Consider the following 23,746-nt stretch of genomic DNA (forward strand, 5'->3'; position numbering starts at 1 on the left):
GTACATCTCCGGGGGCGGTTGAACCTCCCCGCCCATGGCAATGTGGATGCTACATTTGTGTGTGTCCCCTGACTGAAGGTGTTTTTGCATTTGAGTTGCTGTTCGTGTTGAACTTGTCAGAACTTGTTTGTTCTTCATATATATATATATTTATATATATATATATATATATATTTGTTTGTTTTGTTTTGCAGTTCCTGACAAAAAAAATATATATATTTGCACTTGGTATGATGCATTAAGACTGTCAGGGTGTCTTGTCACAATGCAAACAATTATTTTTTAACTCACTTTAGTTTAGTTTAAATGATGCGTACGTGTGCGCAGGGCGAAACCGAAAGTATGCGAGGAGCAAGGTCAGCCAGACTGCGAGGGAAAAGGACATTGTGAAAGCTAGGCTAAGAGATTTCGACCTAAAAGTGCAGCAGAGCGTTCCAGAACCGAAAGCAAAAGAAAGAAAATGTTTTCTGTTACACTTTGCTTATTCTTATTACCCTTGCGTTCGACCATTTGCGCAGTGACGTCAAGGTAAATGTTGGTGACGTTTTGTGCCCTAGCGGCAGTCTGCGGCAACTACTTATAGAAACCAAAACTGCATTCTTCTGTGTTGTTACATGTGATACATGACTATATAACTACTTCGTATGGTATTCATTCATATTTAGCATAATCTCGTAACTATGAAGGCTCTTATACTCAGCACGCTCGTGCTAGCCGCAGTAATCGTTGGAACGGAGGCTCGAATACTTCGAGAAGGAGAGCCAGATGTGGTACGATACTTCGATCAAGAAACGTTTGACAGTTTGCGCTCAGTAAGTGTTGACTCTTCTTCATACATCAGAAACTCCACACTCACGTTGGTTTAGATTTTCCTCATTCAAGGAAAGTTACGATCGGATGTCGTTGAAACTGTTCACATGAACAGGAACCACCATATGCTTCGTTGTTCCAGTGATCGGGGGATTTTTTCTTGGGTGTCTTGAGATAGGATTTCTATGATTTTATCTTGTCTTTAATAATTCACGTAAATTTTAGGAGTTGCTTTCCCGGATGCTGGGAACTCGTAGAAACGTGAGTATTGTTTTTGTTCCTTCTTATAAATATGCACAATATATGCATATGCACATCATAAATATCTCGAATATACCTTCTTCAGGAGGACTCTGGTATAGTGGAAGTCACACAGTGGCCACCTGCACACATCACTAGCAGCCTTGGTCAGGTGTCCGGTGTAGCTGTTGACAGTCGTGGATTGGTCTACATATTTCATCGTGGTGCCACTGTTTGGGATGCCCAGTATGTCATGCTCGTTTTAAATATGCAACAGTTGTATGTGCTGTGATGAGGCAGCCTCATACTTCATACAGTCTTTTGAATCTTTTTTTTATTATTATTGATAGCACTTAGCTTATATTGCAGTTATCCATATTTTTTGCTTTATATGCCTTCCCTCCAGCTCATCATCAGTCCTTCTGTTCGTTGTGCTACACCTTGACCAGCTGTGCAGCACAGTTGAACGAAATATTTTATGATGAAATATATTAATCTCTCTCCCTCATATTTTTCATTTTTTCCAGGTCATTCAACATGGACAATGTGTACAGTCATCCGGATAAGTTCATTGACGTCCCCACAATTTGGGTACTGGACCCCAAGTCAGGAAAAGTATTGAAACGCTGGGGTGAAAACATGTGAGGAATTCTTGAATGATACAAATGATTGGAAGAGTAAGCTTATCACTTGTTTTCTTTAATCAGGTTCTTGATGCCTCATGGCTTGTACATCGATCCTGAAGACAATGTCTGGGTCACAGATGTTGGATTACATCAGGTATGGTACATGTTAGAAGTAGTACTGTTTTCTGATAATCAGTGTATCTTCCTCCTTGGCTATGCAGGTTTTTAAGTTCCCGAAAAACGAAACAAAGCCATCCCTGGTACTGGGTGAAGCATTAGTGCCTGGAGATGATTCTGCTCACTTCTGCAAACCAACGGACGTCGCCGTTCTAAATTCGGGTGTTGTATTCATTGGGGATGGTTATTGCAATCAGCGTGTAGCAGTGTTCAACGGAGAGGGACAGTTCCTGACTGATATCGGTCGTGCGGGTAAGGAAAACTGGTGTAGTTCCAGAATATTGTACAACAATTGCTTCACAATTTTTTGGCGTCTAAGCCAACTCAGAAAGAAGCTTTTGGACAATTCTTTACAATAGGGCTGAATTCAAAGGAACATTTGTTGTGGTTGCAAGGCACCTCGTAATATAAGCTGAAGATGGGGAAGTTGTATATTTAGGGCCCTGTGTTTTCAGGTTCTATGTTTTTTTGAAAATCGGGTGAGGGGGGGTTATATCAGGAGCTGTAAAATAGGATAAAATCGGGTAACACCGGGTGGAAAATAAAAAAAGAGTGCTTCACGCATTTTAGATTGACATAAGATTCGGAACGGCTGTGCTGAATGTAACGAATGTAGCTGAAATTGTTTAGCGATCTCCGGTGCCCAGTTGGTGGCTGAATTGGCACTGTGCAGAGTTTGTTTTCGGGTGTTTTCAGATCTTACCCTAAGTGATGGTGATGCAAATCGGGGGGAGTGGGTTTTACCCTAACACACCGGGCCTACATATATTCCCATGTAATAATTTTTAGAGTACTGGAATATTTTTTAAAGTTTGTAATACACAAACTTGTCTAAAATTGTATTGCCACAAAGGAATCAAAGCTTTTCAGGACACTAATCCAGTGTAGGAAAAACTTTTTAATACTGTAAATATTCTCTGGTCTGGTAAATTGACAGCTGACAAAGGAAAAGTAGAAGGAATACTAATTTTACTATGAAAGCAATCAAAAACATCTTCCATATTCTGCAAGCAGTGGGGCCTGAATACAAGGAGGCTTATGCACCGGATTCCAAGTGCATGCCGGTTCACATGCGATACATCTGTGATGCAATTTTGGATTAACATGTGCACCTCCTTTTCTTTTCTGTTAGATGGCATGTTAGTTCCACATAGCATTACCCTTCTGGAAGGAAACGATACCCTCTGCGTTGCTGACCGTGAGAATTCTCGCATCCTGTGTTACGCAACTGGACTGTCCACTAACGGAGAGTATGGCCTTGGAGACATAAAATTTGCTAATGCCGATGAAAGTCTTGGAAAGGTCTACGCCATAGCTGGGCACGGTATGTAATGTGATGCCATTCATACGCACAATTTCTGTATCAGTGTCTCTAACTTTATACAGAAATGTTTTAACCTCACATTTAGGCAACCGCTTGTACGGAGTTGAAGTGTACAGAAACGGTCAGCCACATGCTGGGTTTGTGACGGAGGTTTTGGAGAATTCCCCTATTCAGACTTTCACACCAAAGGAGGTATGGTACTGTCAAAGAAATTCACAATACGTGTTAGTGTCCTTGAGCAGCAAAACAACAGCTTTATTTAAATGATGATGAGCGGGGAGTTTCATCGCGCTGCTGATCATTGCCAGGGGCCCTTATCTGTGGCCCTAATACAATGGATATCCTAAAGTTTTCATGTGCTAATCAAATCTACCCTAATTATTCTACGGTGCCTTCCAGTTAGTCTGCAACTGCACTCTGTGGCATAAATCTGGAAGAAATTCGGAACACTATGTTTATGGGCACCACATATTTGGAAAAACTATGACATTAAAACTGCATTTTTTATAGAGATGTGTGAATAGCAAAATTGCTGTTGTAAATAGTTTACGAATATTTCACTTACACTGCGAATCGAATCCGAATAATTTCTTCAGATGGCGAATGGAGTTCGAATAATCAGAAAAGGCCGAATTTGAATAATTTCGAATACATCACGGTGAAATATCTTGTGGTGTTGTGCTCATAAGATGATGTTCTGCTCCAAACATGTGAGCCTTTCCACCCATCATAACACATCGTGAGAGAAGGGTCCCTCTGTGTTGTGTATGGTAGGCTGCATTAGTGGGATGAACTGCACTGAGAGTTAGTCAACATGGTCCATGCAGCCTGCTTTGTGTGCATCTCCTCATTTCTATGTTTACATTGTGAATTTCCTGTGCTTTTTTTTTTTAGAAACTGCACATATTTCCATCGGTTACTGAACATAACTCTGAAAGTTGGGAGTACATTTACTGGAACTTGCAATGCCCAGAGTATAGTGTTGACCATGAGCTCACAAAATTTGTAGACTTTAGTGACAGAATATAGAAGCGTATACGAAGAGGGGAGTCAAGTCCTGTAGATCACATAAACAAAATACAGAAACCGACACTGAAGATTTTTGTTTAAGTTTAATTTGTACAAGCTTTCGCGTGGAGGTCCACGCTTCCTCAGGTGCCTGAGGTTCCTCAGGTGCCACGCTTCCTCAGGTACCTGTACTTAAACAAAAATCTTCAGTGTCGGTTTCTGTATTTTGACAGAATATAGTAAACAGTGTAAAGCGGGCTTCACCTAACGCTCGAGAGTAATGAGGGGAAGCCGACTTGCAGAATGGAGCCGCACACCAAAAGAGCAATGGCAGTGACGTGAAGTGGACTTCACCTAATTCTAGGATGTAATGAGACTAAGCCCACATGCAGAATGGCGATAATGATAGCTCGCTTCAGTACTATCAAAAATATTCGAAAATTCCGAACACTGAAAATAGAGTGCGAATAGCATCAGATATTCGTTTCATATTGGAAATTTCGAATATTTGCGCACCTCTAATTTTTTAAATGTAAGTAGTAGCTTAATATTGTTGCAGTGTACAATAGTGTAACAATTCTTTCTTCTTGGGTCACAGCAAAATTATGGTTTCATTTTTTTATAGGAACTGCTGCTACCAGATAAACATTTGCTCATCCCTTTCTGATACCTCAAATGCACTGTAGAGCATGATGTAGATCAGCACCCAGTAGACATTGTATCGCCATCTGTAGGATGGGGTAAGCGTTAGCTTGCCCACATCACGCTTCAAAAATAGACCACAAAACAGCAACCGCCTGAGATCCCTCAGAAGCCTTCATTGGGACCGCAAGCGCCACCTATGACACACAAGGGCTCATGGGAACTTAGAGCGCCTGAGAGCATTACGAGACAACCAGAGGCGGAGGTAGAAGAAGAATAACAACATTCCTGGTGGCATAGCAGCAGACCGAAGCAGACGACGGAGCAGTGTCCCTCAAAGTACCCATGCCACTTTGCGCTGCGCGTTTGGTGGAGCGCGTATCTTTGTAAAATCGTCTATTTTGATCACAGCCACCTCGTTTTAGAGAACCTTGCTATCCGCGCTTGACATCAGGGATCCAGGTTTTCACTTACCGCCACCTGTAGGGAGCTGATCATGTTGGACACTGAAGCGGTGAATACATTCTGCATCACTGAGTTTAACCACAAAACACAGGGCCCTAGTTATGCGGTGTCTGGTTGAGAATGCCGAAAGAGTACGCAGCAATTTCCGTACCTCGGCACATGCTGTGTTGTTCCTGGCTGCAGTGCGCGGTCGGGTACCAGTCTGCCATGAGGAATGGGAATGGAGGTTGCATGCCTAGATGAACCTAGCGAGTGAGTCTCTCAAACGTCTATAAGGGTCGTTATTTCAGCGTGCGTCCACAGGCTTTCTTTGCACGCTCAGCCATATTTCGCAGAGGCATGGCTGTGCTGTCGGCACCACAAGGATTGGAGGGAGAAGGAAAACAAATGGAGCACACTGCGCCGGTGCAAGCCCTTCCTGAAGTGCGCCATCTTCGAGAACGAGGGGCGGATATCCGTGTTGATCATTTCGGTTGTTCAGACCCAAGTTGTCCACATGCAAGAGGGATTGCGATCGTAGCCGTATCATGCTTTCGCACAATCCAAATCCTGCGCCAGTGCGAACAGGGTATCAGATTGAAGTGTGCTGTTTGTAAATATATCGAGTGTTAGTAACTTTGAAGGAGAAGCAGCTCCTGTGAAAGCCAATATAGTAACAAAATCTTTCTGTGGTATGTTGCAGTGTACCCTGAATACCACACCCTTAAATCTCATTTGCCTCCTTTGTGATCCACAGCCTTTCGTCCTTCCTCACGATATTGCCCTTTCTCCTGATGGATCCAGTATCTATGTTGTGGATGCTGGAAGCAAGAAGAAGATTTACAAGTTTATCGCTTAATTCTGTTCAACTAGCACTGGAATGAGAAGCGTAATTCAGCACATTCCACTTCTGGCAACGTATGGTAAGAAATCACGTCTGAAACGTGGGCATGAGGTTAGTATCAAATGACCTCGTTGGTATTTTTTGAACAAAGTTTACTTTTCTTCTGTGAGGTGATAGTGATACTCACGTGTGAGTGATATTCAAGATCAATATCAATTTAGATCTTGTCTCTATCAATGTTACTTTAGTATTGTGAGCTCCGTGGACCCCGTGTGATATTTGACTTGTTTTAAAGAGATGCAGGAATTTATCTATGAACTGTTGCAGTACGGGTTACTCTATATCAGACCAAAGGCAGGGTTCTCCACACCATATGTGATAATGTTTTCATGGAATTGCTTTTGGCATGTTCCCCTGTATGAGTTTAGGATCTCTCCATATCAGTGTTTATTTACATGTAAAAGTTGCTTAGAAGTAAATAGTATTTGTGTTTTGAAATGTATATTGTATATGTCATATTACCAATGGAGAGTGAAAATATTTATACTTATACAATATTGTGAACAAATTGTTTTATTTCTCGTGCATTTTAACCACTCAATTTACTCACATGCTTGTCGTAAGAGCTAATTTATTGTAGAGGATTTAGAGAATTTCTGGTTTAACACACAACGTGCAGCATAGTCTGTTCATGTGAAGTCATCCTCAGAGGAGTAGCAGAAAAGTTAACTATACCCACTAATTTGACAACATCACTGCTCCAATACATGCTACGTACATTTGCAAAAGACCTGTGTGCCAGAGATGCATGCTTTACAGCTTACATTGAGTAGGAAGGGATTGAACTCAATACTTGTGCAACCAGTCGCATGAGTTGCCTACTATTTTGTTGAGTGCAGGATGGCTATAAATTACCCATTGTTGTTGCTCTGTTTTAGATGTAAGTTTTATTTCGTGGAATGTGCAACAGTGTTTTACATGTACCGATATTTTGTTGCTGGATAAAATTTTGTAGTAGTCTCATGTGGGACCTGCACTGTTTGAGTACTTTCCAATTGTGAAGCATCTAAGTTAGTGTATTTCTTGGTGTCATACGAATAACAGAATCTTTAAAGCACTGTTGCAATAAAGTACTAGAAAATATATTTTGAACTTTTGAAGTGCATGTATTGTATATGGTCAATGCTGCCTAGAACACGCCCGATGTTAGAGCATTCTTTAGAGCGGTCACTCGCCACCAGCCTCAGCTGTTTGTTTTGTACATTGGCACTAATGTATATACTGGACATTTGTCTAGTTCTAGCAAGCAGTCACAAGCAGTCACAGGCTCTGACAACTGTTTTCTATACAATTCTACATGATTGCAACTATAAATTTGTGCAGTGTGATACGTACAACGCAGCAGTTCACAAAGAGGTACCACTGCATACATGGAATTCTTTTTTTATTATGGGCACTGGGAAGAGAATTCTGTGGTAGTGCAACCGTTGGATATGCTTTCGTGGGTTACAGGACTCTCAAACATTCCAAGAAGTGTATAGTATATTATGTATAGTTTATTTTGTGATACACATTATTTCGAGTGTAGGGATCCTACATGCAGCTTGTTTTCTCTTGATACCTTGTTCTCCTTAAAACGTTGCCGTAGAAATGGAGGCAAAAAATAAAGGTGTTCCATATATTGTGTGGCTTATTTTCTTGTGGGAGCAAAACCAAACCCCTGTCGACCTTATGGTCGTGAGTGGTCCAGGCAGTTGATTCTTGATAGCTGACTGGGTACGACCGTACGACACTAAAATTTGACATGATTGACTTCATTTTTTGCGTGTGCACCCTTGATGAAAAGATTTATTTAGTAAGAAAGGGGCTGGGGAGCTTTTGGTTTCGAGTTGATCCTCGCAATAAATTCATTTGACATTGCCCTGTGAGACAAATAATCAGGTTGCGAATAACAGAAAGGGGAATTCGTGTAAATGGAAAAGTTGTTTTCGTGCGTTTGTGTTATTATTATTATTATTATTATTATTTATTACTGATTCATTATTCATTACCAGATGACGCCACCACCGGCTACCGTGGATGCCCTCTGTCAGAGTAGAGGAGAACTAAGGATGTTGTCTGTACGGTGGCGTCAGTGTTGTTTCCCTCTGACTTTTTAGATGAGTCGGAAATGTTGACAGTGTTGTGATTAAGTATTCTCTCGTTCCTCCACAAATCAGACAGCCTCCCAATGTTGTACGCGAGACGGCATCACAAATTTTCAAGCTCTCAAGGATAATAGAGCCATAGGACAACGAAAATAACGGTACCCATCCTCAATATGCTGACAAGCTCTTCTCCACAGATGTTCGTGTCTTACAGCAGTGTTACCAATCGTGTGTCCTTCAGCACATGTGTTCGGCAGAAATAGTTTGCTCGCTGCTGATTTGAGGTCATAGACAAGATTGATCAATCTAATCATGGCAATGAAGCAATGGTGAATCAGTGAAACGTCAGTGCAGATTGCACAGCCTACTCTGGTAGATACTTCAGCGGATGAATGACTTTTGTTTTCGGTTCAACAACTTTTCCGAAGGGAAAGTTCGAAGTGTAGTGACTGTGTAATTAAGGTTTAATGACAGTATTGACCGTACATGTGTCACACGAGCCCTCCACTTTATCATCACAACTACATGCACTTTGTTTTTCTCTTTATCGATTCCAGATGACTTCTGGGCTGCTTATCCTACTTTTGTTGATGCTAGCAAGGTGTGCCCATGCGGTTTGGCGTCGGGGCGAGCCACCTTATGGAAGGACTCACGAAACATTCGATTTTGTTATGCCAAAAGTGCAGCCAAAACAGGTAACACAGTGTTTATGGGAGTGAACAGAGTAGTGTGCAACACATTAAAAAAAAAAAGGCCCACAGGAATCTTAATTTTGAACACAAAATCCAGAAACACATGAATCCAGAAGGTTGCTGACCTGGCCCAGGGATGTGCAAATCATATCGCATGCATTGATGTTCCTAGGAGGGACAGTTTTCTTATGTCAGGGTGTTTCAGTTGACCAAGTGCAATTTATGTATTACAGCACCCTCTGAAAGTTCTTCAGAGGCTACTGCATAACTTAAGGGCGACAAATGCATGCACGACATTGCACGTTGCGATATACAAGAGCAAGAGCAATGCATCTATCTGGCCACATGAACAGAAATTAGAAATGAATTTGTCCCTTCGTGTCTTCTCCTCGCACTCAATGAAATGTTACCTACATGAACTGAAATGCTATTAAAGCAGTCAAGTAGGCATGTCCCCAGAAAAAAAAAAGTCATGTACATAGTAGAAACTTAGAAAGTAACAAATTATGGATTATTATGTATTTTTCACGACATACAAGTGATAACTGTAGGAAGAAATGCATGTGCCTCAACGTTGACGATAAGCCACTTCCTGAAAATCTTTGCTGTTTTGACCAGTTGAAGAATGTAGAGGGTTGGGTCAAGGCCCACTTGGCAGAAGTAACAACAAAATTATAAAACACTGAAGCATTCCGTTAATGGTTACAAGCTTTCATGCAGTGGACTGCATTTCATCAGGTACAAAAACAACAGCATTGGAGTTACAAATATATATATACACACTCGGATGACACTCGTTGACATACGAAAAGGGAGAGGGTAAAGGATATAAAGTAACAGAGGGATGACAGATACCACGTGGCTAGAAAAGGGTGTTCGCAAGCCTGCAGGCACAGCAGAAGCGATAATGGAAGGAATGCAGAAACCGGACATGATTCAAAGAAAAAGGCACGAAACCAGTTGAAACTGGCATATTGGATATAACTGGATATAATATGGATATATAACTGGATATAACTGGAAGCAGCATATTATAAGTGCCAAAGGGATTGGGATCCAACCCAATTGGGAAGGCAGGCTATCCCTTCCCTTTGGCACGTCTAATATGCCGCTTCCGGTGTGCCACCTTTGCCTCCAGTTTCAACTGGTGCTTAACTGTTATGTTGCACTAATGTAATTTCAGCACTGCCTGTTCACATTGCTTGAGCAGATCCCAACTGACAGTGCAGCCATTTTTAATGAAATTTTTTAACAGCTACGGACCTATGCTTATAGAAAATGATCTTATCAAATGTTGAATTGCTTCGCAGTTTTTAATAATGCAGTTTTTTATTGACATGTACCATTAGATTTCTAAATAGTTGTTTTGTCAAATTTATAGCCATAGCGTCTCACATTGGCACAATGGCAAATCAAATGCTGCGGTGTGTTTTGGGCATAATTTTCAGCAGTTCTCATCGCAGCAACCATTCTTGTTACTGCATAAAATCTGTATGTTTGGTCGAGCCAGTGCATGTCTCGTGTAATGTTTCGAGTCAGAAAGTTTGTAACATATTTCACTGATACTTTCCACAGGCCGATGATTATTATTGTACAGCAAAGCATGTAACATATGATGAATGTTTCATAGGTCAGTATTAATTTTGTTATAGGCTACTCAACCTGTTTATGATAGCCAGCCCTGAGACTACAGTACTGTTTCTTTCCCAGTTAATTTTGATCCAAAGCCGGAGAAGGCAAACCACATGTTGCTCTTTGGCTGCGCTAATATTTCCAATGAAGAACACATTTACCCAGGTTTCTGGTATGTGCTGCACATCGTGTTATATTTACGCATTATATTTCCCATCCCTTCTTTCACAAATGTTATTTCATTTATGAACTAGGAATTGTGATCGTAATGAACCATGTAAGGATCTTACGATACTCTATGGATGGGCACAAAATACGACTTCTATAACGTTGCCCAAAGGTATGTAAAAGAAAAGTTCCCTCTGAAGAAATGGAAAGCATCTTTCAAATACCTCTTTTTCTTTTCTTTAGATGTAGGATTTAGAATTGGGCAACAGTCTCCGATCAAGTATCTTGTGTTACAAACGCATTATGCAAAGGGCTTAGAAGGTTGGTTCAGTTCGAAATGTTTATTTTGTAGTTTACATAGTTTAGCAGTTTTTGTAATTTTGTACGATATACTAGAATAAGGCTGTCCTGACATTGCTCGTGTAATATTGTATCCACAGGTGACGAAAGTGATTCAAGTGGCTTAAGGTTACAAATCAGCAAGTTGCCGTAAGTTTCAGTCTTTTGAATCAGTTTGAGCCCTCCTAAGTGAGAATGCCCAGATTCTTTAGATTGTTTGACTGTGGCATCATTGCTAGTACTTATTTAGGTATTCGCATGGGTCAAGTGACATTGCATAGTGCAAAGAGAGTGAATCTTTAGTTATTTAAAATAATTAAATAATTACAAAGGCAAAAAGTACTAGTATACATCCAATTAGGATATGAAACAGTCTTTTGTTGCAAAGTGACAGAAGGGGACATTCTAGGTGCAACCATAATTGTCTTCTGGGAGATTATTTCATCCGCTAGTGGCAGTAAAAGTCAAAATGACAAACGATGTGACACGGTTCTTAAAATACAGGCTCGATTTTTAGATGGTGTCCACAACATGGAAAGTTTGGCCAAGAGTTAGAGCATGCAGTTGGAATGTGCCCATAATACACTGTGGAGATAGCACTTTAAGCAACATGTGAGCACCAAAAATGGGCACAAGATTGTTATAATTTTTTTTTTGTTACTATGTTACGAAAGCTCATTAGCGGTACAACCCCTTTTAGCAGGATTGCATGTATAGTGTGCAATGTGCATGTGATTCATTTTTGTTTAACTGGATACCAGGTACAGAGCAGTAAAAAGAACAACAGAAATGACACCATGGTTCGAGATCCATAGCATTAGCTAGCAAAGGACTTCTGTAACACAGAGTGTAAATAAAAGGAAAGGGTAATAACTGACAACATAAGACAAGCAAAGGATACAGTTCAAGTGGACAGATGTAGCTATTATGTATTCTGTTCATCCAATTCAGTCAAATTTTTATTAAAGTCCCTGAAGGAGAGATTGCTACCTTTCTGGCTGTTTTGACAATGAATTCCAAGACTTGGCACTGAGGGATACAATCAAATGTTGCTTGGTCTGTTATTAACATGAGCAGTTGGCAGTCGTGTGTCACACAATTCTGTGGAGCGAAGTTCCTCTTGTTTTTGGGAGTCATCCATTTCGGAACTTCTGCACCACATTAATTACCACTCGCTCTATGGCACTTCGCTTTGGGTTTAAAAAGTGTTAATAATGCGACTAAATACTGTAATGTACTGACACTTCAGTTCAGGAAGTAGAGGCTATTAATTGTGCATGTCAGTAATGATCATAATGAATAATGGGTGAGTATGTAATGAGCCGTTTTCCAGTAAGAAATGAGTTAGACGCATTTTTATAATTTATTATGTATTCTTAGGGCCCAGTGTTTTCGGGTTTTATGTTTTTTGAAAACCAGGGGGTGTTAAAAACTGGTTTTATTTCAGAAGCCGTAAAACAGGGTTAAATTGGGTGATATCAGGTGGAAAAGTAGATTTTCAGTAGAAAATTAAAAAAAAAAAACATTTCTCTCATTTTAGATAGACAGAAGATGCGGACAGCTGTGATGAGCGTTGAATGCTTAGCGTCCTCCAGTGCCCGTATTGGTGGCTGGATTGGCACTTTTCCAAGTTCATTTTCGGGTTTTTTCGGGTTTTACCCTAAGTGATGATGAATTGATGATGCAAATCGGGGAGTAAAAATGGGTTTTACCGGATTTTACCCAAAAACACAGGGCCCCATGTATACTTTAGATGTTTGTTGACTCGGGACCATTCGCTCACACTTGTTTTCCTTTCTTTGCAGACAAAGGTTTCTTGCTGGAATTCATGTTCTTTATGCAAGCAACCACGTCATTCCTCCTGGACATTACAGTAAGTTTGTTACTATTACAGTAAGCCTGCATAAGAATGATCTTACGTTCCTTTTGCCTGTTCTGCAATTGCAGATTTCTTATTTATCTGCAGAGTTGAATTATTTCACATTTCAGTGTGTAACAGATGACGATGATAGAAAATAGACAAGTATCAAAGCTAATAAAATGACAATGAAAAAATGGACAATGAAAAGACCTTTATTTACAGACTACCACATAGACATAAACTGCCGCATGCTGCTGCAGGAGAGTATGTTCCTGTTTGCGTATCGCGTTCACACACACTCCCTTGGAACCACGGTGTCGGGATACAAGTACAACATGGACAATTCCTCGTGGAGTCTCCTGGCAAAGGGCAACCCACATTGGCCGCAGGTAATGTTACTTGCTTTCCTCTTGTAAGAGTTCCGTTTGCGCCCATTTGCATTAAACATTTGCAGTTTTCTTTAAAAATAAATTTAAAGCAGTCATCCCCTCTTTTCCTTTTGCCATCGCTGTTTTCCGTGAGAATACGGGTGTTTGGAGTAGCGTCGAGACATTTAGACGATAGACGTTTAGGAAGGGCTCAGAACATACTGAGTTCCAATGCAATGCAAGTTCCAATTTGAAATCACACGTTTTACATAATGAATAAGTTGCGGGGGACGATTAAGCTGTCAGTGACCTGATTGACATGCTTTGTGATATTCAAACGTAGTGAAAGAGCGCTACAATACGTGGGACACAGAGAGAACAGATGGGATGAGCGCTACACTACTAACAAATAAACTTTAATGTACAGAGGTGTGTCGACACAAAACAGGTTCTTCTTTCCTTTGAGAAGCTGACGTTAACAGCGAAAACCGTGTGTTTCATACACATGTGTTGTGATAGTCACGGTGAGATCCCAACAGCTATCTGCCCAAGATTTGGGGCACTAATTGAGTGTTGTCAGCAGATTTATGTTGTCTGCTAGTTTTCTCTTACGTTCTTGATTGACTCACTCCAAATATTGTCCCCGTCCCCACAAGGATGAATGAATGGATGCGTGTGACATATCTGAGATATTTTACAAATATCCCACATTTTTGGGAGGCATTATTTTAGTGACTATGTCATAGACTGCTGCTACACAGCAGAGTATAATCCCTTCAATTCGTTTATCTGTAACAGAGATATCGCACATAGAAAATCTCACACACATTCTAAGAAACCTGAGATAAATATTTTCGGTGGCCTCAGTTCCAATTTAATGCAAGGATCCAAATGGACCACGTCAGAATTTAACTGCTGAGAGCAGATACAGAGTTTTCTATTAGACTTCTTTGTGAGCCTTGGTCATTCTTTCTCCAGTTTAACTGGAGAAAATTGTGATTTAATTACTATCTCAGTATCCCACCATCTGTTTGTTGATCTGTGTTGTAGTTTGTTGTCCCTGTTCGTGTGTGTCTTGTTTTGTTGTAAACAATGTTTGTCGTCTCTTACAGGCGTTCTATCCAATGAGCAGGACTGTCAGAGTACAGCCTGGAGACATTTTGGTATGTTGCTATACACTGTAGTAGTGTGTGCAGCTGTAGTGTTTCCGAGTGGCTGTTGGCATACTAAGCACGAGACCTCTTTCAGGCTGCACGCTGTACATATAATACAATGGGAAAGAAGACACCAACAAGCATCGGGTATGTGTGAAGCTAAATCTGCAAACATATAATCAGTATCAATTTTGGATAAACATGGTCAAAGGGGAAGATTAGATTAGTGACATCAAGCTGGCAGTTCCAGGTAGTTGGCGTGATAACTGTGATCTGAACGTGATTGTAACTGCACAAGGAAACATGGACAAGAAAGGCACTGACAACATGTTGAGAGCTTGTTTGACATTTGCTGAGAGTTCAGCATCGTGTTGTCTGTGTCTTTCTTGCACATGTTTCCTTGCGCTGTTAGAGTCATGTATCTACATTAGTGACACTGAATACATTTCCTTGAATGTGATAGTAGATGAGGCAATTAAATGTAGAAGGACGAACACAACACAAGCCTCACAATGCCTGATTGCATACCTCAATTGAATAATGGCAGTTGAAGAAAAGGGCTAACTGCTGGTGCCTTTACTTCAACTGCCATTATTCAACATTTCATTGAGTTTGAGGAAAACTCAACATACACGCAACACAACAGAGGGCTCTGAACCAGCAAAAAGGTTTGTTGGACTACTGAGGATTGTAAGTATATTTTACAGTAAGGTGCATAAACGCTTTCCTTTAGATAAAAAAAAAAAGTTCAATACCAGTGTCAAACCAGATAGCTTGATACATTCTTCTTGCTTCAGTATCATGTTATTGGCACAGAGATTAGATCTATTCTGAGTAACCATCACAACCATGAAGCAAAGTGCGAGCTGTGTTGTTAGAAACTTCATAAATTTATCGTGATGAAGTTTCCTCCGTTAAAACATACAAATCTCAGCTGTCTCCTGGAAACCTCCTTTCTTATGCAGCCGAGATGCGTCCATGGAGATGTGCAATCTCTACTTCATGTACTATGCCCTGTCATCGAGCAGACGTTCATCTGGAAAGTGTGAGAATGTCGAGCTCTCTCGTCTGGCGCAGCGGATGCCATCCGACGATGATCGGCCAGATGACAGCAGCTACGGACCGGTATTTAAAGAAGGCACACCTTACCATGAAACAAATGTAGTAGATAACCACTTCAACATACCTGGAGCTGTAGATCACCGTCATCATCTACCACCTACTTCACGGTTCTGTAAGTACAACGTTACGTTTAATACGACTGAGTCACATGTTTTACAAGCCTTACAACTTAAGTTGATGAAGAGGGTAAAAGAGGGTCGTCAAGTAAAATAATAATGCAAGAATGAAGCACGAAGTCAGAATAACTATTTAATACGTAAGCTTTCGGACAGAGCCTGTCCTTCTTCAGACCTTATGTTTTACAGGACTTGTATACTGTAAAATTCATTGATTTAATGTGGAACATATTTTCGCATTTGGTGGAGATCTTTCTTGAGAAACAATCCACAGGAACATAAATTCGTGAAAAATGCGGGTTCATGTTTCTCAGTGATCTCAGAGAGCACCCCATTGGAGTACAATAGAACAAAGACCCAGCCCTTTGCGATGACGGTACAATTCTTCACCGAGAAATTCTCCTGCATAGTCATCGGCTGGGTTGGCAAAAACGGGTGCTGTGTGCTAGCCTGCTTTTTTTTTTCTTACAAACAAACTCGAAACCTTTTCTTCCAAGAACCACAGCTTCTTCTAGTCTCATACGAAGAAGAAGAAGATGCTCTGTTGTATTCGGAATTTCACATCCTGCTGGTTTCACATCAGTTATTACTAGGGTTCCGCATTTTCGGCATTTATTTCTCAGAAGACGTTTCGGGCATTTTTCCGCATCTATATTTTTTTTGTCAAATTCGCAAATTATCGTCATTTCAAAACGTTTGTGACAAAAATAAGTGCCGAAAAATCCACAGCTATAATCACCGGGCAAAGTTACACAGGGAGGAGCAATTTCCCTAAAAACTGCGTGAAATACAGCCAAATGATGAAATTATGAAATGAAACATACTTGCATATCAAACCATCAATCCCTGCTATAGAGGATGCTTCAAAATCAGGATTTTCTTTCACATAGCCATCAGGAGCTTTCCTCTTGTGTCCCGTTTTGCAGCCGCTGGAGAGTCTGCCTTAGGGTTTCGCTCCAACCAACTTAAAAAGGCGACCCCTGACCTAAGCATGCAGGGCCATCCCTACTCCTTGACCAATGACAGGTACAGGCGTGATTCATGGAAGGAGAGCAGCTTAGTAGGAAGGCATTGGGTGCGTTAAGTAGGCGCATCTCTTTTAGCGCACTAAGATCGGGAGTGTGAGACACGAGGAGCAGTCACAAAACAGTAAAAAGTAACTTTGGAGCGCTACACTGCTTGCTCGCTGGTGCCGCTTCCTGTTGCCTGCTCATGCAGTCCACAGACGGAGGACACGTTGGCTTAGTTTGAACCTATAGCAACGTTGGAAGAGACGACCGTGGTTGTGAAGACTTTTCCTTGTCAGCAAACGAAATGGAAAAGATGGGAATGGACCATTTCCGACAACGCGTATGCGCATGCCCAGCCCTTGAGTCCGCCATCTTTGAGTGGAAAACATCGCTATGGACCCACCTGCGGGAGATTGTCGTGTTCATTGTGGGGAGATAATCGGTTTCAAGGTTACGCGGACGTTTGAGGTCTGGTAACGAGTACAATGTGCTTTTCACTCTTTCCGCATTCTTCTTCCAATCTTCTCTTGCTACTTTCCCACGCAAGGTGCCAGTCCGAAAAGCGCTTCACCATTATTGGGGGGAAAGACACGACGTTCGACATTCCGTCGGCAGGGGCGACGCGAATGTGGAAATGGTCCATTTGTGTGATGGGAAGGTGTCTGCATTAAAGCACTGCATTTCCCACGAATAACCAACGATATCCGTTTGGAAGTTGTCCACTAAGAGAAAAAGCATGGTAACAGTTATAAAAATATACAGTTTAGTGAAATTGGAGCACTGGGTAACACAGAAAGCCCATATTATGCTTCCGAGCACAGACCTCAAAGGTTGTCCTGCCGCCGCTCAACAGGAAGTATGTCACGGAAAATCACAAGCACCCAGGCATCTGCTTTCATGCACCGAAATGAAACGGGAGTGTGCGAGCGTCGCTGGTGTCTGAAACACTCGTGCCCGGAGGCGCTTACTCAATGCACTTGCGGAGGCGCTTACTTAATTGGGGATGGAAATAATTTCTTTTTCCTTTGTTGAGGGGCTCTAGGTGTACTTGACCACGTTGACCCACTGATAAATGTTACAGGGGAGGGTTCTTCCACAACCTAGAGGTTAGTGGCCTCACTGGGCTGAGAAAACAACACAGTCGGGTTCCATCACTTTCAGCATGTAGCACCGTATGCAAGAGTATAATTCAGATTTTTTCGGAATATGCCGAATTTCGAAACAAATATTCATCGGGTGTTTATCGCCATTTTTCGGTAAATGCCGAAAACGCGAAACCCTAGTTATTACATTACGCGAGATGTTCGTATTCGAAGTCAGCTTATTCATAGTAAACATTGTATCTACTTCATGGGTACTTAAATTCGTGAATTACTGTTGCTCGCGAAAAATGCAAAAACTCGTTCCGCACGAAAAGAAAAAAAAAACACTTTTACAATATTTACGACTGAGCACACATACAAAATCTGACTACATAGTCAGACAGGTAGTCCAATAACACCCTTAAAGGAACAGTGAATAAATAATTTTTTGTTCTCTTACAGGTTCAGGGGTATCTAGAGGGTGTACTGTGTAAAGATCAGATGTCCTATTCTAGAGGGTCGATTCCGCCGTCCTACCAGTTTTGGCTCAGTGGAGCAATATGTCCTGTTTTCGTGGATGGTGATTCAGTGTGGAATCAGTATGGAGCGAACAAAAACAATGTTCACTTCTCATATGTGTAGTATTCTTTACTAAACATGCTGCGAAAATATTTTCTTCCATGGAATACAATTTATTACTGCCTTCGTTGTTACCATCAGTGCCTTTTCTTTTTTTTTTTGTTCCGAGATTGATGCGCACAAACTTTTGTGGTGCAAAATTTAGCATGGTTGTAGAACATCATTTCGGTAACCCTCCATCATAGCTCAGAAATGGTGAAAAACGTCCATGCATGTTTAATGAAGGTTTCAATGAATAAATCGATTTTTTTGGTTCAGCTTAATATAGCAGCAGAGTTCATTGTCATACCTGTGGTGTCTGTGTTTTGCTGGTGAGCCTTGAGGCCACAGTGACTTAGTTGAAAGTCGTATTGTGTTGCTGCATGAAACCAAAAATAATTTCAGTGCTTTTTTTGTGCAAATTGTTCTCCCTATCCCCCTCACTCTCATGCCCCATTTTCTACCTTCAGAAATATGGTCGCCCTAGGTACACCCTAGCCTTCATTCTTGCATGGAAGCTTATGTTATTTAATGCATGATATGCTGCAGCAAAAAAGAGAAAATTTATGGGGGGGGCTTTACTACTTTTGTAATGCTGTGTCGAGCATGAGCATGTATGAGTACTGCAAGGAACGACAGGAAATAAGCAGGCACAAATAGAATAGTTGCATTCCATGCGTATTAGAAAATTTCAGTGTTCATACACCAGCAAAATTACTCTTCACGTCTACCTTGTGTCTTCTGCCTTGTCTTTCGAGCATGTTGCGATTAAATGTTTTGGATTTCTGGGTTCTACATGAGTGGGAGGTTGAACAAGTTGCATTTATCTGTTGTACTGTACGCAGCCTACAAGACTAACACAGGATGGCCAACACCAAAAGTGAACCTGGGGCAAGTTGTAGCTGTTTCTCTCGATAGGGATGGCAACGTCGTCATCTTTCACCGGGGTAGCCATATTTGGTCTGCATGGTGAGGGCCTGTTTACACGACCTGTCTGAAAACTGATAATCGTTGCGGGCGTGATGGGCTAGTGATGAGCTGGCATGCCTTTGTCTTTTGCAATGTGGCGTACAACAGAGTTACTGTAACGCCGAATTTTTTGTTAAGGTCATTCAACGATGATGATGTCTACGTACGTGTTGAAGAAGGTCCCATACCTGAGGCGACGGTTGTGACATTTGATGCTGCTAATGGACACCTGCTGTATCAGTGGGGCGATAAGATGTGAGTTTAATTTTCTTCGTCCCAACTTGTGTTTGATTTAGAATTATCGTTAATGTCGAATGAATTTTAATATTGCAGGTTTTATCTTCCTCATGGGCTCACGATTGACAGCAGAGGCTTTATATGGGTCACTGACGTTGCATTGCATCAGGTTAGAACAGATGTCGTTGTATCCCATGGTGCTGCCATGGTAAAACGTAAAAATAATGTCCACTACTGTCACCTTGCAATAGAAATTTTGTGATGCTAACAGCACAGGAAGAAAGAAATGGTTAAGAAATTGTGGAGTTAAACATGCATTCTCAAACATAAATTCATTCTTTTCTGGACTTGGAACCAAATATGTGGTCAGACCTCTACCATATGCATGACTTTTTATTTTGTTGTGATGGACAAATCTTATGTATCTTACTTATCTATAATTAATCTTACTTATCTATATGCACCTGTCTTATCCAGGTGCAGAAATATCCTCCTTCTGGAGGTCGACATCCCTTGCTGACACTCGGCAAAGCATTTACTCCTGGCCATGGAGAAAATTTGTTCTGTAAACCGACCAGTGTTGCCGTTACGTTGGCTGGTGACTTTTTCGTTGCTGATGGGTTAGTATGCTTGTTATAGTGCAGCTGTGGGCATCTGGCTTTGTAAACATTAGCTTAGGAAACATGAAAGGCATGCTGGATTTTGCAGTTCTACCCTGCTGTTCATTGCTAAGGCCCTCGGTTTTCTGCGATTCCGCGAAATTAGCGGAATCCTTCGTTTGGCACGGAATTTCGCGGAATCCCATATTTTTCTCGAAATTTTGCGGAATTCTTGGTTTTGCACTGAAGTTCGCGGAAATCTGATTGGGTTGAAGGACTCGATTGGCACGATGTGGACCGTTACTACGTGTCTGTTACTCTCTCTGTTACTGTTCTCTGTTACTACGTGACCGTTACTATGTGTAGTGTCTCAGGAGAAGTATTGCATGCTCACGCAAAAGACTGTCAGATAAGTGCATGTACTGCGCGCACTTCCAACACGCTCTGCAAGCAACCGAGCGTTCTGCGCATATATCGTCTCCCGGTTACTCCACTCGGGAAGCCCCATTGGCTACGGCGGCGCCCTCCCTCTTCCCTCTCACAGCCTCCTCTCATGCGCAGAGACGCACTTGCACAGCGTACTGCTCTAAGGTGCCCGTGACCTTGGAGAACTGACAGAACTTGTGTTGACAACAGTGCTGCCTGCGTGACCCGACCTAAGTACTTTCGTTTCGCACGAGCAGCCCGTGTATCCATCTATCTTGTGCTGCATGTTCCCAATACATATTGCCACGCTTCTTGTTTGATAACGACTGTAACACGCGGCCGACGTCAAGGTCAAGGGCAATCAGCACTTCGTGAACTTTTGTGAGCAATCTGTCTATGGCGCGCGCCATCTACGTTGCGCATGCTAGTACTTATACCTTGACGATGCACGCAGTCCCTTCTCGATTATTCCCTCCCGGGCAGGGGCGGATCCAGACCCTCGGTGTGTCGGGTATAGAATGATTGTAAGCCTCAAGCTTGAGCATTCAAAGAATCAAGTATGATTTTGTGCTCATCTCAGCAAGAGCTCAAGTATTCTACCCATTGCGTAGCGGTATTCGGCAAAAAGGTTGCAAGTCTAGGCAAGAAGGCGGGTGAGGGTCAGCGAGTTGCTTCCCACAAGGTGTTCAATGCCATGTTTGCATTATGGGGCTATCTGAAAGCTGCATCGGTGGAGAATTATGTTGCCCAAATTAGGCAGGAAGGAGTAGAAGAGGTAGAAGCTACCCACGTGCGAGAAAAGCTAGAAAGAGGCAGGCAGCAGGCAGCTCAGAAAGCACAACAGATCCTTGAAAACATTGAGAGCTGGCAATTCTTCCAAAGCAAGAGGGTCTTGGACCTACTACAGGTCAAGTCTCTGTCACATGAACTCACCAAATTCGACAACAAACTCCAGCCATAGAAACAGAAAGTTCAAACCTTCTGGCAGAATGGCAACTTTATCCACAGAAAGCCAAGGACCTGAAGTCTGTGGATAGTGACTTGGCTCCATCAGTGTCTAAGCAGATCAGCCCACCTCCTCATGCCTTCGACATAATTGGGTTTTGGAGCCGGATGAGGGAGCTTGATTCGAACTTAGCGTTCGTTGCAATAAAGTATTTGTTAGTTCCTATAAATTCTGTAGATGCTGAAAGATCTTTCAGCAGGTATAAAATGATTGTAGGCAACAGACAGCATTCTCTGTCAGAGAATAACACAAAATATCATGTAATGCTGAGCAACAACAATGCTTTCAACCTGTCGTTTGATAAAATATTTTTTCTTCCACGTTATCCAAGAAAAGAAAGTGTTTCCCATTTCCAGCAGCCGTTGACTCCTTGCCGTGGAAAGTTGTGGAATTTATGAGTCAGTGCTGCAAAATTTTGGAATTACCACAGCTGGAAACCGGGTACCTTATTCATTGCTTGGGGGTTTAGTAGATCAAAAGATATTCGTGACAACTGTTTCGAAAACAAGATAAGCCAAGTGGCTGATGTTGCTGATGTCACATTGCCAAATTTTTATTTGGAACTGCCTTTCATCATTTCATTTTTTGGAAAGTGCTTCCAAACTACTAAAACTCCTTGTCAATGTAGAATACTGTCGTTTCTTTTATTTGTAGCACTTTGAACTCTGTTGTTTTGCTGCAGGTATTGCAATGCACGTGTTGCACATTTCGATAAAAATGGCAAGTTTCTACAAGAAATTGGAGAGCAATCACCAAATGGTGAGTCATTTTTTGTCTGAAACCTTAATGAGCTGGGATTCATGCAAAGAGCTCTAATGTATGGGCTGTAGGTTGGTTTCGTAGTTTCGTGCAGATATCACTGACAGGATCATGTGGTGGTGGTAGAATATATCGGTTGCTCCACTCGAAGCATACTGGAGGTGTCCCTCTTGCGCTTCTGAGATCTTTATTTTTAAAAAAATCTGTGCAGTGTATGCTTTATTATACAGGATGCATCACGTAAGCCTGACCAGAATTTTCTTAAATTTGCGATTTATTTTTCTTTTGGAAAAGTCGCTGAATATATCTATTCACCTACTGGGGCCTACTCAAAGGTAGTGGTGTATCAGTAATTAGTGCAGCTGTTAAGTAAATTTCATATTTAATCTTAATAATCAGTGAAGATAGGTTGACTGCATAATTACAAAGTTGTAGAGCACAACCCTGGGGAGCCTAGTCCGATAGAATCGAAACTGCAGTGCTTTTATGTGCTCTAGTAAAAAATTTGCGAGAGTGCACAGTTTTCTAGCTTTGCGCGGGTTTTGCGGCCACTTTCTCCTCTCCCCTTTCGGTGTCGCCCTTTCTCAACCGCCTTTCATTTTGTTCTCTCCATTTGTCTTGTTTAACCTGCTCAACACCCCCCAAGACACAGTTCACAATTTCATCTGATAATGTCACGCAATAAAGCTGCCAATCCATAACTTCCAAATAACACGCAGATAACAAAAATAAAATACCGTAATTAATTAAATAAATAATAAATAAATACCGTAGGTAATTGATTCCGCTACTGGATAAGTGTGGTACGTTCTTCGAGGTTTGAACAAAACAAAACAAACAACTGTATCGGCTGGGGCAGTAGGAAGCGCCTGCTTTTCAGGTGAGTACATACTGGGGTAATGATCTTGATTTCAAAATTTGATGTCAGCAAATGGCATGTTATACAGGAGAGGCTGCAATTGTTTCTGAACATCCATAGGTCACTTGTGAAACAAATAAATTGGCGTCCTGCCTCAGCTTTGTCGTGAACATCTTTTAGCTTCTTTGCTGGAGTGTGTATGTCTGGGGAAGTTCGGTTGCTAAAGTTTTGAATATAAAAAAAACACCTTTTTGACACCCGTTTTGTCTCTGTGCTGTAGGAATTATTTAAGAGTCTTATTAACTTTTTAAAGGCAACCTCCCAGACATCAAATCAAAATCTTGCGCAGCCCCATCCTCGTGCGAAGTATGCGCAATAAACTTGGGCTAACGTTATCTTAAGCTTAACTACAGTCCGTCTGTGTTGATCCTGCAGCACAGGCAATTTCATAAAGCAGGCTTCAATTT

The 23,746-nt window shown here is 41.5% G+C and overlaps 2 protein-coding genes across 3 annotated transcripts in view; both read left to right on the forward strand.

Annotated features, from left to right (window-relative positions):
* The first annotated feature begins 474 nt into the window (after positions 1-474).
* On the forward strand, positions 475-7,796 carry LOC135388676 (peptidyl-alpha-hydroxyglycine alpha-amidating lyase 2-like). Its single transcript, XM_064618379.1, has 9 exons — positions 475-812; positions 1,036-1,071; positions 1,157-1,296; positions 1,578-1,691; positions 1,758-1,830; positions 1,898-2,105; positions 2,986-3,177; positions 3,263-3,369; positions 6,029-7,796. The coding sequence occupies exons 1-9, from the start codon at positions 681-683 to the stop codon at positions 6,128-6,130; spliced, it is 1,104 nt and encodes a 367-aa protein (XP_064474449.1). The 5' UTR covers positions 475-680; the 3' UTR covers positions 6,131-7,796.
* Positions 7,797-8,222: 426 nt separating this feature from the next.
* Positions 8,223-23,746, forward strand: part of LOC135388677 (peptidylglycine alpha-amidating monooxygenase-like) — a 28,923-nt gene continuing 13,399 nt past the window's right edge. The window contains exons 1-17 of one of the 2 annotated variants that reach the window (XM_064618380.1): positions 8,223-8,420; positions 8,820-8,957; positions 10,530-10,584; positions 10,665-10,758; positions 10,841-10,926; positions 10,998-11,075; positions 11,195-11,243; positions 12,899-12,966; positions 13,177-13,343; positions 14,435-14,485; positions 14,571-14,623; positions 15,442-15,710; positions 19,270-19,393; positions 19,532-19,648; positions 19,727-19,799; positions 20,108-20,250; positions 22,344-22,420. In XM_064618380.1, coding sequence (XP_064474450.1) covers positions 8,820-8,957; positions 10,530-10,584; positions 10,665-10,758; positions 10,841-10,926; positions 10,998-11,075; positions 11,195-11,243; positions 12,899-12,966; positions 13,177-13,343; positions 14,435-14,485; positions 14,571-14,623; positions 15,442-15,710; positions 19,270-19,393; positions 19,532-19,648; positions 19,727-19,799; positions 20,108-20,250; positions 22,344-22,420 — 1,642 coding nt within the window. In that variant the 5' untranslated portion in view covers positions 8,223-8,420. Of the gene's footprint in view, positions 8,462-8,819; positions 8,958-10,529; positions 10,585-10,664; positions 10,759-10,840; positions 10,927-10,997; positions 11,076-11,194; positions 11,244-12,898; positions 12,967-13,176; positions 13,344-14,434; positions 14,486-14,570; positions 14,624-15,441; positions 15,711-19,269; positions 19,394-19,531; positions 19,649-19,726; positions 19,800-20,107; positions 20,251-22,343; positions 22,421-23,746 lie in introns of both variants that reach the window. The other variant, XM_064618381.1, reaches the window with a different exon arrangement.

Source organism: Ornithodoros turicata, chromosome 3 (genome assembly GCF_037126465.1).
Source record: "Ornithodoros turicata isolate Travis chromosome 3, ASM3712646v1, whole genome shotgun sequence".
NCBI classification, from domain to species: Eukaryota; Metazoa; Arthropoda; class Arachnida; order Ixodida; family Argasidae; genus Ornithodoros; species Ornithodoros turicata.